The 12,807-nt window shown below is 47.4% G+C and overlaps 1 protein-coding gene across 1 annotated transcript in view; it reads left to right on the forward strand.

The window, feature by feature from the left end:
- The window catches only part of LOC136586617 (macrophage mannose receptor 1-like), a 300,895-nt gene that overhangs the window by 17,128 nt on the left and 270,960 nt on the right, over window positions 1-12,807 (forward strand). Inside the window, exons 4-6 of the mRNA XM_066584760.1 lie at window positions 1,144-1,257; window positions 1,753-1,896; window positions 8,448-8,630. Of these exons, the coding sequence (XP_066440857.1) occupies window positions 1,144-1,257; window positions 1,753-1,896; window positions 8,448-8,630 (441 nt within the window). The remainder of the gene's footprint in view (window positions 1-1,143; window positions 1,258-1,752; window positions 1,897-8,447; window positions 8,631-12,807) is intronic.

Consider the following 12,807-nt stretch of genomic DNA (forward strand, 5'->3'; position numbering starts at 1 on the left):
TCTGGGCGAAGCCCTGCAGCAGGGACGTTATCGGCCCGACCCTCTGAGCCTCCGACCCGGAGGAACGGGGACGCATCCGAAAAAACAGGCGACACGCCTGTTGGAAAACAAAAAACTGGTTCCTCTCCCCAGAGAACATCTCGGGAAGAGGGCACTTGGGTTTGGGACTGGTTGAGGCGTCCGGCCCCTGCAACAACTCCCGCTGCTCCTGGGCCGCCATGCGAGCGGACAAATCCTGGACCACGACTTGCAGCTGGGTCGAGAGGGAGCGGATCGCCTTCATGATAAAAACGTTTTAAAGGGTCAGTTATTATGTTACGGCACTCTGCCCCCCGAGCGCCAGGTGGGGTGCCCTGAACTTCCCGCACCCCACTGTCCCTGCCTACTTGCCTCGGCCCTGGCTAACCCCAGGCGGACAACTGGGCGGCGGTCCCTGCTCTGGCTAGGGACCTGGCGACTACCTAGATGGAACTTAACTAACGGGGGACAGAGTGCCGACCGAAGAGGCAGGTGGAACAGACCAACAGACCAACAGAACTTACAAGGCTGAGTAAGGCTGGAGATGGAGCTCACAGGTAAACTGAAAGGACACTGACTAGCAACTAGAGCAGACTGAGACAGACCTGACTACAGGCTAACAGAACCAATAACTGGCAGTGAGTTCAGGTTACTGCCAGCCTTTTAACTTAAAGCCTCCGCCCGGGGGCGGAGAGTGGGAGGAGCCGACTCTCCCCCTGTTGCATATGGAAGGTGGAGGAGAGCGGGCGGCACCCTACGGGCGGAAACGCCCACGCCGCTGCACACTGGCTGCTCCACGTCGCCGGGAGAGCCCCGACAGCAGAGTTCCGGGACACTGGAGCCGACATCGGAGCGTCGCGCGACGGCCGCGGGACCCAGCGCCGCCCTGCATGGTAACACCCCCCAATTCATAAGCTGTAGCATGATGCTAAATCTGCGATACCTCTGGAGCAAAGCCCAGTGATGTTAGTGGTGAGAGGGGCCTTGGACCCCCTAGATTATGGGTCCTGGTGCAATTGTGATCCCTGCAACCCCAATTGCTACACCACTGCATATAAGATTTGTGGCAATTTACTGGGGTTAGACTGTATGTAATCCATGATGTATCTCATCCATATCTTGTAGGGTTAACACAAGATCTCACAACAGCCTTATGGATCGGGCTCAATAGTCTGGACTTGAACGCTGGCTGGAGATGGGATGGTGGAGGTCCTTTCAGATATCTCAACTGGCTTCCAGGTGATGATTGAGGTTGATCTCTAGATAGTAAAGTATTGTGTAAGGAGCAGGTGGACATGTGACAAAAACACAGACAGACTTTAAAGAGTCGAAATCGGGCCATCCCAATTCACGATTATTTTTTGAAAATCAGGTTGGACACTCCCGACATGAATATATCAATAATCGCTCACCACTAGTGTCTAACTCCTCTCACTATACGCAGTGCAGAGGTAGCAGTTGCCGTGTGCCTGAGGGAACCCAAAGGTCCCACGTTAGCCACACAGGTTGGATATGTGTTATATTTGCCCCCGCAGAGGGAACGACACTGGGGATGTTATGGGGTGATTTTGAACATGATTTCAGATTGCTGAAGAATAATTTGACATACACAAAATCTAGTATATATCAATGTATTACATGAATGACTCTCATCTAATAATATAGTATCTACTAGAAGAAGCAATAACCAGAACACAGGTTGGACACGTAACTCAGATGTTCTGCTTCCTTTAGGAAATCCATCCGAACAATCTGGAGTAAACTGTGTAGTGGTAAATACTGGGAAGAACACAAAGTGGGAGAACAAGGAGTGCAAGGAAAAACTGGGCTATATCTGTAAAAAAGTCCCCAGCAAGTCCTCTGAGGTCCCGTCTTCAGGTAGGAAACGGTCATGTTTGTAATAAAGAAGCAATAGACTGATTTCAGTCATGAGATGGAAAGTCGTCATCATAGGACAATTGTTTCTGGCAGCTTCTGATAGTAATGTGATCGATTAGCAACCTCTCACCAGCCTGAAATGGCTGCTAACACAGAACAATAGAGCTTTACAGCTCCACTTGAGTTCAATAATTGATATATAATTCAGTATGCTCCCCCTTGCGGTGACTGCAGGCTACTAAATCATTTAATCCTATGGCTGTGTGAAGGGAAGCATGTACACAGGGAAACATACATGTATGTCCTTACTCCCGAAAATAAATAATTGTATATTCACACAGAGGCAAAACCTTATAAAAGTTCTGCGGCAATTTTCGCAAAGAGTCCACTAACCTTCTTCGTATCAGAGTTAATTGCTTAACTCTGGCACAAACGTTTTAAAGATCCCACTGCTGCCACTAATTTGTCACGGAGAAATGATCGCTCCAACCGTTGCGCCCAATTTGTCACAACAGAGTCCATTCGCTCTAGTCGGATTGCGAGTGGGGAGGTGCTAGGCTACAGGCGGATTTGTAACTAGCTTTGACGATGTCCTGCCCCGTGAATAGTCTGAATAGTTTTAAAATGTGCAATGCTTATCTAATGAATTGCAGATTTATTCTGAAAAAAGACTAATAGTGCAAATATATATATATATATATATATGCAAAGAATATACAAGAAGGATGTTACGCGGGAGTATAAGGATATACTGTTACATGTGCTGCTGGGATCTGTAGTTCTAAGCTTCCTGGCAGCACAGCCCTCACAGGGTTAATTGATTGATCTGGCTGGGTGTGGTACTTCCTGCTAGCCAATCTCCTGGGTCTGTGCTCACATATAAACCCAGCTCCTGCCAGTCTGTCTGGGTCCCAGGGTGAGCAGTCATGTTACTTCTATTGTCTGTCTCTTGTTATCAGGTATGCGGAACTTGTTCCCACTCTGAACTGTGTTTGAAAGTAGGCCTGTGACTTTCTGCTTCCCTAGAGATGGTTTGGACACCTGTAGTCCTAGTCTGCGACACATGCAGCTCCCTTTACAGGTGCGGCCTTCAAACGTATTATGTCTTGCTCTGTGTGTCAGTTGGTGTAACTTGACATGGTTCCCGATGTCAACTTGTGTGGCTGACTGTCTGCTCTGTGTGTCAGTTGGTGTAACTTGACACGGCTCCCTATGTCAGCTTGTGTGGCTGACTGTCTATTCCTCCTGGGGTGAGGACACATAGACTTGCTGTGAGTTTCATATGTGAGCTCTGGGTGGAGTCTGTCTGGGTTTCATTATATGTTACAGTTGGCTGTGTGCCCTGTGCTCTGTCCTGTTCCTGATGCAAACTTGCTGTGTGATCTGTGTCTTGCTGGTACATGTCTGTTTGTTCGTTTATATTCTGTCAGTTTTGTGTTAGCTTGCTGTGTGATCTGTGTCCTGTCCTGTTGCAGCACTTTGTGTGAACTCTGTCCTGTTCTGCTGGACTCCTGGTTACTGTAGGGACTAGCGGTATAGCCAGGAGCCGTGAAGTGGCCCGCTAGCTTTCACGTTTTGTACACCTCACCCCCACCCCCTTTGAGGTCATTGAGAGAAGGGTGGATTAAATGCATATAGAGCTGTGCCTGGCACACTTCCAGTCATGAGTTAACTATTCAGCGATACCAAATATGACACAAAAATTATTACCAGGTAGGCGGATACACAGTTTGGGGGTGTTCTGGTCCTCGCACCTCCATGAGTTTAAATGTGTTTTGTTCAGCTGGTCTGCCCAATTCTGAAAATATAATTCATAATCGGGCTAGGACCTTCACACAACCAATAATCTTTATTAAAAGATTTTCCTTAATTTGCATCCCGGCTCCACAATGTCTGCCAACTCCTAGGTGAATGGTTTTCCTTATGGCCCTTGTACATGCAAAGGTAATCTTTCAAATGACTAAAAGATTGAAAGATTTAGCGATCTATTTGCATAAAGTGTTAATGGCCATTAATAGCCATTAATAGCTTAAGTCTTCATTTGCATATAAAATAACCTCTAGCAGTTGTTTGCAGAGCCCAGGCTGTGTTTAAACACATGCCTAGCTTTGTAAACAGCTGCTGACACATTCCATTGTTCACCTTGTGGCTTGTATAAACATGCCAGGAGGAGAACATAATGCAGTTTATTGAAAAATGTGAGGAATACATTTAAATGGAATGCATTTGCTCAATCTTATAGAGGTGTGAACAGATTAAGTAAACCCAAATCCATTGTTCAAATGAAAAGCATGATGCCCACAGTTACATGTAATAAGTAATTCCTAATTTTCGGCTATTTGTACGAATTTTGAGTGATAATTGTTGTGTGTAAAAGGGCTTTTACACTTAATTAACAAGTAATTGGTCACACAATGTGGCATCCTCATGCTAATCCTAAGCAAAACTGACAGGTGGAGAAGAGAAAGGAAGGGGGGGGGGGGGGGGTTTACATCACAGATCTGGGTAATGTCAGAAAATGGCCTTTCTAAATGCGAATACCAACAGGTAGGAGTGAGGAACTGGGTGAGGGGTCGACTGAAAGCTACAAATGCAATCTAACTACACATAATGTATGACAATATAGCCAGACCTGACACATAAAATGGATGACACACAAACAATGGCTGACAGCTTACCAGTCTCTATATCACACCTTCACCTTTTGGATGGGCAATAATAGTTAATCTCTACAGATCACTTCAAAAAGCCCATCCCTGTCACCTCGTCTTGATGGGAAAGTGCGTCTGCATTGCCATGTTCACTTCTTTTTCGGTGCTGAATGGAAAAATCACATTGTGAAGAGCTAGACTCAGTCAGAGGAGTTTGTCTTTTGCCCCGCAACCTGGCGTAACCAACAATGGCGAAGTTGTGCCCATAGAGATGCCCATAGGCATCCCTCTTCTGGGGTGGTGTAGGCTACCTCCTTGGGTAGGAACTTGTGACTGAGATATAGCACGGAGTGCTCTTCTCCATCCAAAGGCACTTGGTTCAGAACAGCACCAAGGCCATATGCATTGACATCAGTCTTCACCACAAACCTCTTGGCGAAGCCTGGGGCCTACAGGACTGGGGCACTGGAGAGACAGTTTAATAGCTCTTCAATGTGAGGCATCAGATAAGTATCAGATACCGTTATGGCATTTACCCTCCTATAGTCCACGCAGAACTGGGTCGTCTGGTCCTTCTTGGGCACGAGGACTATAGGGGAAGCCTATGCACTCTGGGACTTTTGGATGACTCCTAGAGGCAGTATCTGTTCAGCTTCCAGCTTCATATCTGCCTGCACTTCTAGGGAGACTCAGTAGGCAGACTGCCTAACTGGAGGCTGGGTCCCAGTGTTTACCTTGTGAACTATCAATTGGGCCTTCCCAGGTTTCCTGCAGCTGGGACTGTTGGTACCCAGAGAGCTGCAGGTTGAAATCTGTGTCCTCAAAGAATCCATCCACCTAAGTGGGTGCTAGCAGACCTCTCCACCAGGACCTCTCCCTCGTCAGATGCAGAGGGGGGTTTCCCCGTAAGGTCCCTTAATGCCCTTAGGGTGGCTTCGTCAAGCACAGCAGCCTGGAACTCTTGGCGTGGTACAACCAGAAGAAATGTTAAGGTCGATACCATAGCAGGCTCAAGGCCATCCTCTATCCTGCTGGATTGGGGAAGCCGAGCATCCGGAAGGCAATTGGGTCCCTGCGTTTCAGGCACCCTGGCTGCAGGTGACAACAAATATGCCAACCAGGCCTTGGGGGAGGTCACACTCCCTGTCTATCCTGACTGGCACACCTCTGTACCCGAGTGGATCTCGATACTGCTACTACCCATCGCACAACACCCGGAGGTGGGGCACACAGGCCTTGCAGGTGTGGAACCCACATCATCACCACATGCTTTCTTTGTTCTGGCACTCACTGTTATTGGTGGATCCTCAGAGACACTGCACGTGGGTGGGTGGGTGGCATCACTGAGCTCTGTCGTATTACAGGTGTATTCATTGCACAGGAAATCTCAGTGAGCTCGAGACAGATGCATACTGTGCCAAAAATGACATTGCAACACCCATCTGGCGCATCCATGATCTCCACAGGGTCATGCATTGCAGTGACCTCATTACTCACTGCACATTGCACAGGGGGCTGGAGCTTGAGGAGTCTGAGGAGTTTTGTGGCATGTAATGAGCCATTACCTCCCCAAGGTCTGTCCCCAGTAAAACATTGACTGGGATGTTTTTCAACACCCTCACTTCTTTCATCCCACTCCCCGCACCCAATGAATGTATACACGGGCCATTTGTAGGGTAGGGTGGCTGTCCCCAATTCCCATCACAGTCATAGTCCTTCCAGGAATTATGTACATGGGGGCCACCAGTTCAGAGTAGATGATGGTCACCTCAGCGTCCCACCTTATGGCAGGAAAAATATCTGCGGGTATCAACAGGAGGCCTTGAGGGGAGAGAGGGAGCAGATCCCCCTGAGAGTCTAGGAACATGGGTGGGGGAGGGCTGTCAGAGTTACTGTTCTGCTTACCCTTTCTCCAGCTGGTTCCACATTTCCACAGCTCCTGCATCCGATTGGCGATGTAGTTGGTGGCAATCCGGGCTGCTTGAGCCAAATCTTTGGACTCATGGTCCATGACAAACTAGTGGATGTTGGCCGTACCAGTCTCCACGAACTGTTTCTTCAGCACCATATCTTCCAGGTTCTTAAACGCGGGAATGGGTTGCCCCTTGATCCACTGCCGGATCAAGGCTACTTTGATGACCTCCTAGTCACCATCCTGCTCTCAAGGAATCTCTGTAAACACCTCCAGGGCCTTGCTCTTAAGCCCTGTAAGTCCCTACTAACAGAAAAAAAATTATATATTCGCGCTGAGTCAAAACCTTGTAAAAGTCCACCAACCTTCTTAGTACGAGAGTTAATCGCTTAACTCTGGCAGAAACCTTTAAAGATCCACCAATTTGTCAGGGAGAGACGATCGCTCCAACCATTTCATGCAATTTGTCACAGCAGAGTCTGATCACTCTAGGCGGATTGTGAGTGTGGAATCACCACACTACAGGTGGATTTGTAACCAGCTTTCACAGGGTCTTGCCACAGGCAGACTAAAAGCACAAGTCACCCCCTTGATCCAGTCTAAAGCACTCCAGCACTCTACAATTCTGCAAGCATACATGCTGCCACCACCAACATTTTCTCAGGTAGCTAGACATCAGATTGAATTACCACCACAATCTCTTCAGAGTTTGAATTGGTTTAAAACGGACAAAACTTGACTAATAAATTGCAGATGTATTCTAATAAAAGACAATATATATACACAAAAGGGGTGTTACACAGGAGTATAAGGGTATACAGGTGTACACACACTAACAGTGCATAAAATAAAACAGAAAATAAAATAAAGAAACTAGATTTGGGATTTTCGCCCCAAGTTCTACTTTCACAATGTCTGCAAGAAGCCAACTCCTAGGTAAACACTTTTCCTTAGATTTTATTAAGAAGCAAATAGTCAAACAATGTAGCATCCTCATGCTAATCATAAACCAAACCGGCAGGTGGGGAAGAGAAAGGGAGGGGGTTATTTATATCACAGCTCTCGTCCAGGGTAATGTCAGACAGTGGCCTTTCTAAATGTGAATATGAGCAGACAAGAGTGAGGAACTGGGTGAGGGGTCGACTGAAAGCTGCAATTACAATCTAACTAGACACAAAATGGATGACAATATAGCAAGACCTGACACATGCAAAATGGCTGATAGTGTGATACTGAGACTGGTGGGCTAAGTATTCAACACGTTTTGTAAAATACACCAGGTTCTCCTTACACACTCATTTGCTGCTGTTTGCACCTTGCTTCATGTCTTTTAGATCTGCTTTTCAAGGGGTCTTCCCTATTTTGCTGCTGCCCTGTTGTTTGCAATCCGTTATCAGGCAGAGTGTGTGTAGCAAGTCTAGGATTCTGCCAGTAGTTAACTGTCCTGTACTTTCTTCCCCTGATGTTGCATTGCACTGTTTCTAGTCCAATAATCAGGGAGGCAGTATCTGAATGCACGCCCCTCTGTTTTTGCACTATGATTCAGGCCTTTAGAGACACTCTGGACAAATGGTTAGTAAATCCACATGTATAAGCAGGAGAGGGAGAGACTATAGAGATCGTTATCACAATGTCTGCAGATCTGTCAGCCTGCAGCCTGTGTGTGCAAGGGAGCTGCCTGTGAAGATATCCCCTCCCCTGTTGCTATGGAAACATCCTTGTTACTACAGAAGCTCTGTACCTAATGAAAGAGAGTGGATTGCGGAGAAGTCAAAAGGCAGACTCTTAGTAGCAGCCACTTCAAATGTGACTTACAAAGGTAAAGCAACCACATTTTTAATGGAAGTTTATTACAGAAATGATGAGAATAACACAAGCTAGTAGATGAGCAGAAGTTGTCTGAATCGTTAGTGCCCCTTTATGGCTAAAGCCCACTTGCAAAACCAGTTTTTGATCATCTCCACTAATTTCAGAGGTTCTTGTTACAGGGACCAATGATCGCATCTCTTGTCCATCATCATGGATTCCTTATAACGGATACTGCTATTACCTGGTTAAGGACAGAAGGATTTGGAAGGACGCCATGTTATCTTGCAAAAAAGAAGAGGGTGACCTTGTAAGTTTGCACAATATTGAAGAAGCAAGTGCTGTTGCCTCACAGTTTGAGTTTGGTAAGTATGCACAGATTCACTACCGATACCATTAATCTTAAAGCCTACTTAAAAGGGGTTGTATCCACATTACAAATAATCTCCTATCCACAGGATTGGGGATAACTTGCTGATCGTTGGGGTCTCACCTCTGATCTTGAGAACAAGGGGTCCCTTTTCCCCTGTCCTCCTTGCTGCTGGGTTACTGTACTCTCCCCACAGTGAGGAGGAGACTGAAGGGGTGCTTTTTTCCCTGTGGAGGCTATATTTGTGATTCTCTCAGGGTTGGTGGAAGGAACCTATTTTAATGAGAACTGCAAATTCTGATCTCTAATAGAGATGAGCGAGCGCCAAAATGCTCGAGTGCTCGTTACTCGAGTCGAGCTTTCAGTGATGCTCGAGAGTTCGTTTCGAGTAACGAACCCCATTGAAGTCAATGGGCGACTCGAGCATTTTTGTATATGACTGGTGCTCCGCTAAGGTTTTCCTTTGTGAAAATCTTAGCAAATCACCAAAGTCATGTAAAAAACACAGAAATGGATAGGGCAGGCGAGGAGCAACATGCAGGGCTGCATTTCGGGCTCTGAGGTCTCACTATTAAGCCACAATAGTGGCAAGAGTGAGACCCCCCCCCCTAACAGCTGTAGCAGAGCAGAACGATGTTAGCCCATTGAATTCAATGGAGCCGGCAATACAGCCGGCTCCATTGAAAGCAATGGGCTGCCGGCAAGCGCGGGATGAATTTTCGGGAAGGGCTTAAAAATATAAGCCCTTACCTGAAAATCATCCTAAAATGGTTAAAAAGTTAAAAAAAAATATATACTCACCTTGTCCCGGCAGAACGATGTTAGCCCATTGAATTCAATGGAGCCGGCTCCATTGAAAGCAATGGGCTGCTGGCGATCGCACAATGAATTTTTGGGAAGAGCTTAAATATATAAGCCCTTCCCTGCAATTCATCCAGAAATGTGTAAAAATAAAAAATATATATATACTCACCTGGTCCCGGCAGACGGAGTTCAGCTGCGGCCAGCTGGCTGTAATCCTGAACTGCTCTCTGTAGTATTCAGCAGCCGGGGATTTAAAATCCCCGCCTGCTGAATGAGCTGCCTCTGATTGGCTCAGCGCAGCTCTCAGCTGAATGACAGCTGAGCTGAGCCAATCAGTGGCAGCACTCTCTCACCCATTCCTGACCAATCAGAAGCAGCTCATTCAGCAGGCGGGGATTTTAAATCCCCGGCTGCTGAATACTACAGAGATCAGTTCAGGAGAACTGCCAGCTGGCCGCAGCTGAACTCTGTCTGCGGGGACCAGGTGAGTATATATATATTTTTTATTTTTACACATTTCTGGATGAATTGCAGGGAAGGGCTTATATATTTAAGCCCTTCCCGAGAATTAATTGTGCGATCGCCGGCAGCCCATTGCTTTCAATGGAGCCGGCTGTATTGCCGGCTCCATTGAATTCAATGGGCTAACATCGTTCTGCCGGGACAAGGTGAGTATATTTTTTTTTTTACTTTTTACACATTTTAGGATGATTTTCAGGTAAGGGCTTACATTTTTAAGCCCTTCCCGAAAATTCATCCCGCGCTCGCCGGCAGCCCATTGCTTTCAATGGAGCCGTCTGTATTGCCGGCTCCATTGAATTCAATGGTCAGTGCTCGTTTAATCGAGACGAGCACCGCGTGGTGCTCGTCTCGAGTAACGAGCATCTCGAGCACCCTAATACTCGAACGAGCATCAAGCTCGGACGAGTATGCTCGCTCATCTCTAATCTCTAACTGTAACACACACAGTTATCACAACATCATGGAGGACACTAGAGAAGTACTGAGCAGTGTAAATATAATTTCAGTAGCTAAAACACAGTATCACTGTTAGCTGCAGGCAGTGTCTTTTAGAAAAGATCCTTGACTTCTCATTTGTGCGTATTGCGAGATATTTATTATCTGGCATGTGCCAGAACAGTGGTATCAAAAAGTCACAATTTTGTGGCATGTGCTAAAATTGAAAAAATGTGACCGCTTACATTGACCCTGCCCCTTTTTTAAGTACATAGGGCCTAGCATTAGGGGGTGTGGCCGCAAGTCGTTCTTTAAGAATTACTATAATTTATGGCTTTTTAGAGCGCTATGATATTACAGGATATAGACACAGTATTAGAGATGAGCGAGCACCAAAATGATCGGGTGCTCGTTACTCGGGACAAAATTATCGCGATGCTCGAGGGTTCGTTTCGAGTAACGAACCCCATTGAAGTCAATGGGCGACCCGAGCATTTTTGTATTTCGCCGATGCTCGCTAAGGTTTTCATGTGTGAAAATCTGGGCAATTCAAGAAAGTGATGGGAACGACACAGCAACGGATAGGGCAGGCGAGGGGCTACATGTTGGGCTGCATCTCAAATTCACAGGTCCCACTATTAAGCCACAATACCGGCAAGAGTGGGCCCCCTCCCAACAACTTTTACTTCTGAAAAGCCCTAATTAGCAATGGATACCTTAGCTAAGCACCACACTACCTCCAACAAAGCACAATCACTGCCTGCATGACACTCCGCTGCCACTTCTCCTGGGTTACATGCTGCCAAACCCCCCCGCACGACCCAGTGTCCACAGCGCACACAAAAGTGTCCCTGCGCAGCCTTCAGCTGCCCTCATGCCACACCACCCTCATGTCTATTTATAAGTGCGTCTGCCATGACGAGGAACCGCAGGCACACACTGCAGAGGGTTGGCACGGCTAGGCAGCGACCCTCTTTAAAAGGGGCGGGGCGATAGCCCACAATGCTGTACAGAAGCAATGAGAAATATAATCCTGTGCCACCGCCATCAGGAGCTGCACACGTGGGCATAGCAATGGGGAACCTATGTGCCACACACTATTCATTCTGTCAAGGTGTCTGCATGCCCCAGTGAGACCGCGGTTTTTAATTCATAGACACAGGCAGGTACAATTCCCTATTGTGAAGTCCCTGTGGACCCACAGCATGGGTGGGTGCCAGGAAGCCACCGGCGGTACATAAAAATATCCCATTGCATTGCCCAACACAGCTGAGGTAGTAATGTTGTGCTTAATGCAGGTGGGCTTCGGCCCACACTGCATGCCCCAGTCTGACTGGGGTTCTTTAGAAGTGGAAACAGATGCATTTATAATTCTCTGTGGACCCACAGCATGGGTGGGTGCCAGGAAGCCACCGGCGGTACATAAAAATATCCCATTGCATTGCCCAACACAGCGGATGTAACGTCAGCTGTAATGCAGGTGGGCTAAAAATTCATTTGATTACACTGTATGCGAGGGCCCACAAAAATTGCTGTATCAACAGTACTAATGTACATCAGAAAAATTGTCCATGGCCAACCAAGAGGGCAGGTGAAACCCATTAATCGCTTTGGTTAATGTGGCTTAAGTGGTAACTAGGCCTGGAGGCAGCCCAGTTTAACGAAAAATTGGTTCAAGTTAAACTTCCAACGCTTTTAAGAGCATTGAAACGTCTAAAAATTGTTAAGAAAAATTATATGAGTGAGCCTTGTGGCCCTAAGAAAAATTGCCCGTTCGGCGTCATTACGTGAGGTTTCAGGAGGAGGAGCAGGAGGAGGAGGAGGAGGAGGAATATTATACACAGATTGATGAAGCAGAAATGTCCCCGTTTTGGATGGTGAGAGAGAACGATGCTTCCATCCGCGGGTGCAGCCTACGTATTGCTTAGGTATCGCTGCTGTCCGCTGGTGGAGAAGAGAAGTCTGGGGAAATCCAGGCTTTGTTCATCTTGATGAGTGTAAGCCTGTCGGCACTGTCGGTTGACAGGCGGGTACGCTTATCTGTGATGATTCCCCCAGCCGCACTAAACACCCTCTCTGACAGGACGCTAGCCGCAGGACAAGCAAGCACCTCCAGGGCATACAGCGCGAGTTCAGGCCACGTGTCCAGCTTCGACACCCAGTAGTTGTAGGTGGCAGAGGCGTCAGGGAGGACGGTCATGCGATCGGCTACGTACTCCCTCACCATCCTTTTACAGTGCTTCCGCCGACTCAGCCTTGACTGGGGAGTGGTGACACAGTCTTGCTGGGGAGCCATAAAGCTGTCCAGGGCCTTAAAGACTGTTGTATTGCCTGTGCTGTACATGCTGCTCGATCTCCGCACCTCCCCTGCTACCTGGCCCTCGGAAGTGCGCCTTCTGCCACTAGCGCTG

This window comes from Eleutherodactylus coqui, chromosome 12, assembly GCF_035609145.1.
Source record: "Eleutherodactylus coqui strain aEleCoq1 chromosome 12, aEleCoq1.hap1, whole genome shotgun sequence".
NCBI lineage: Eukaryota > Metazoa > Chordata > Amphibia > Anura > Eleutherodactylidae > Eleutherodactylus > Eleutherodactylus coqui.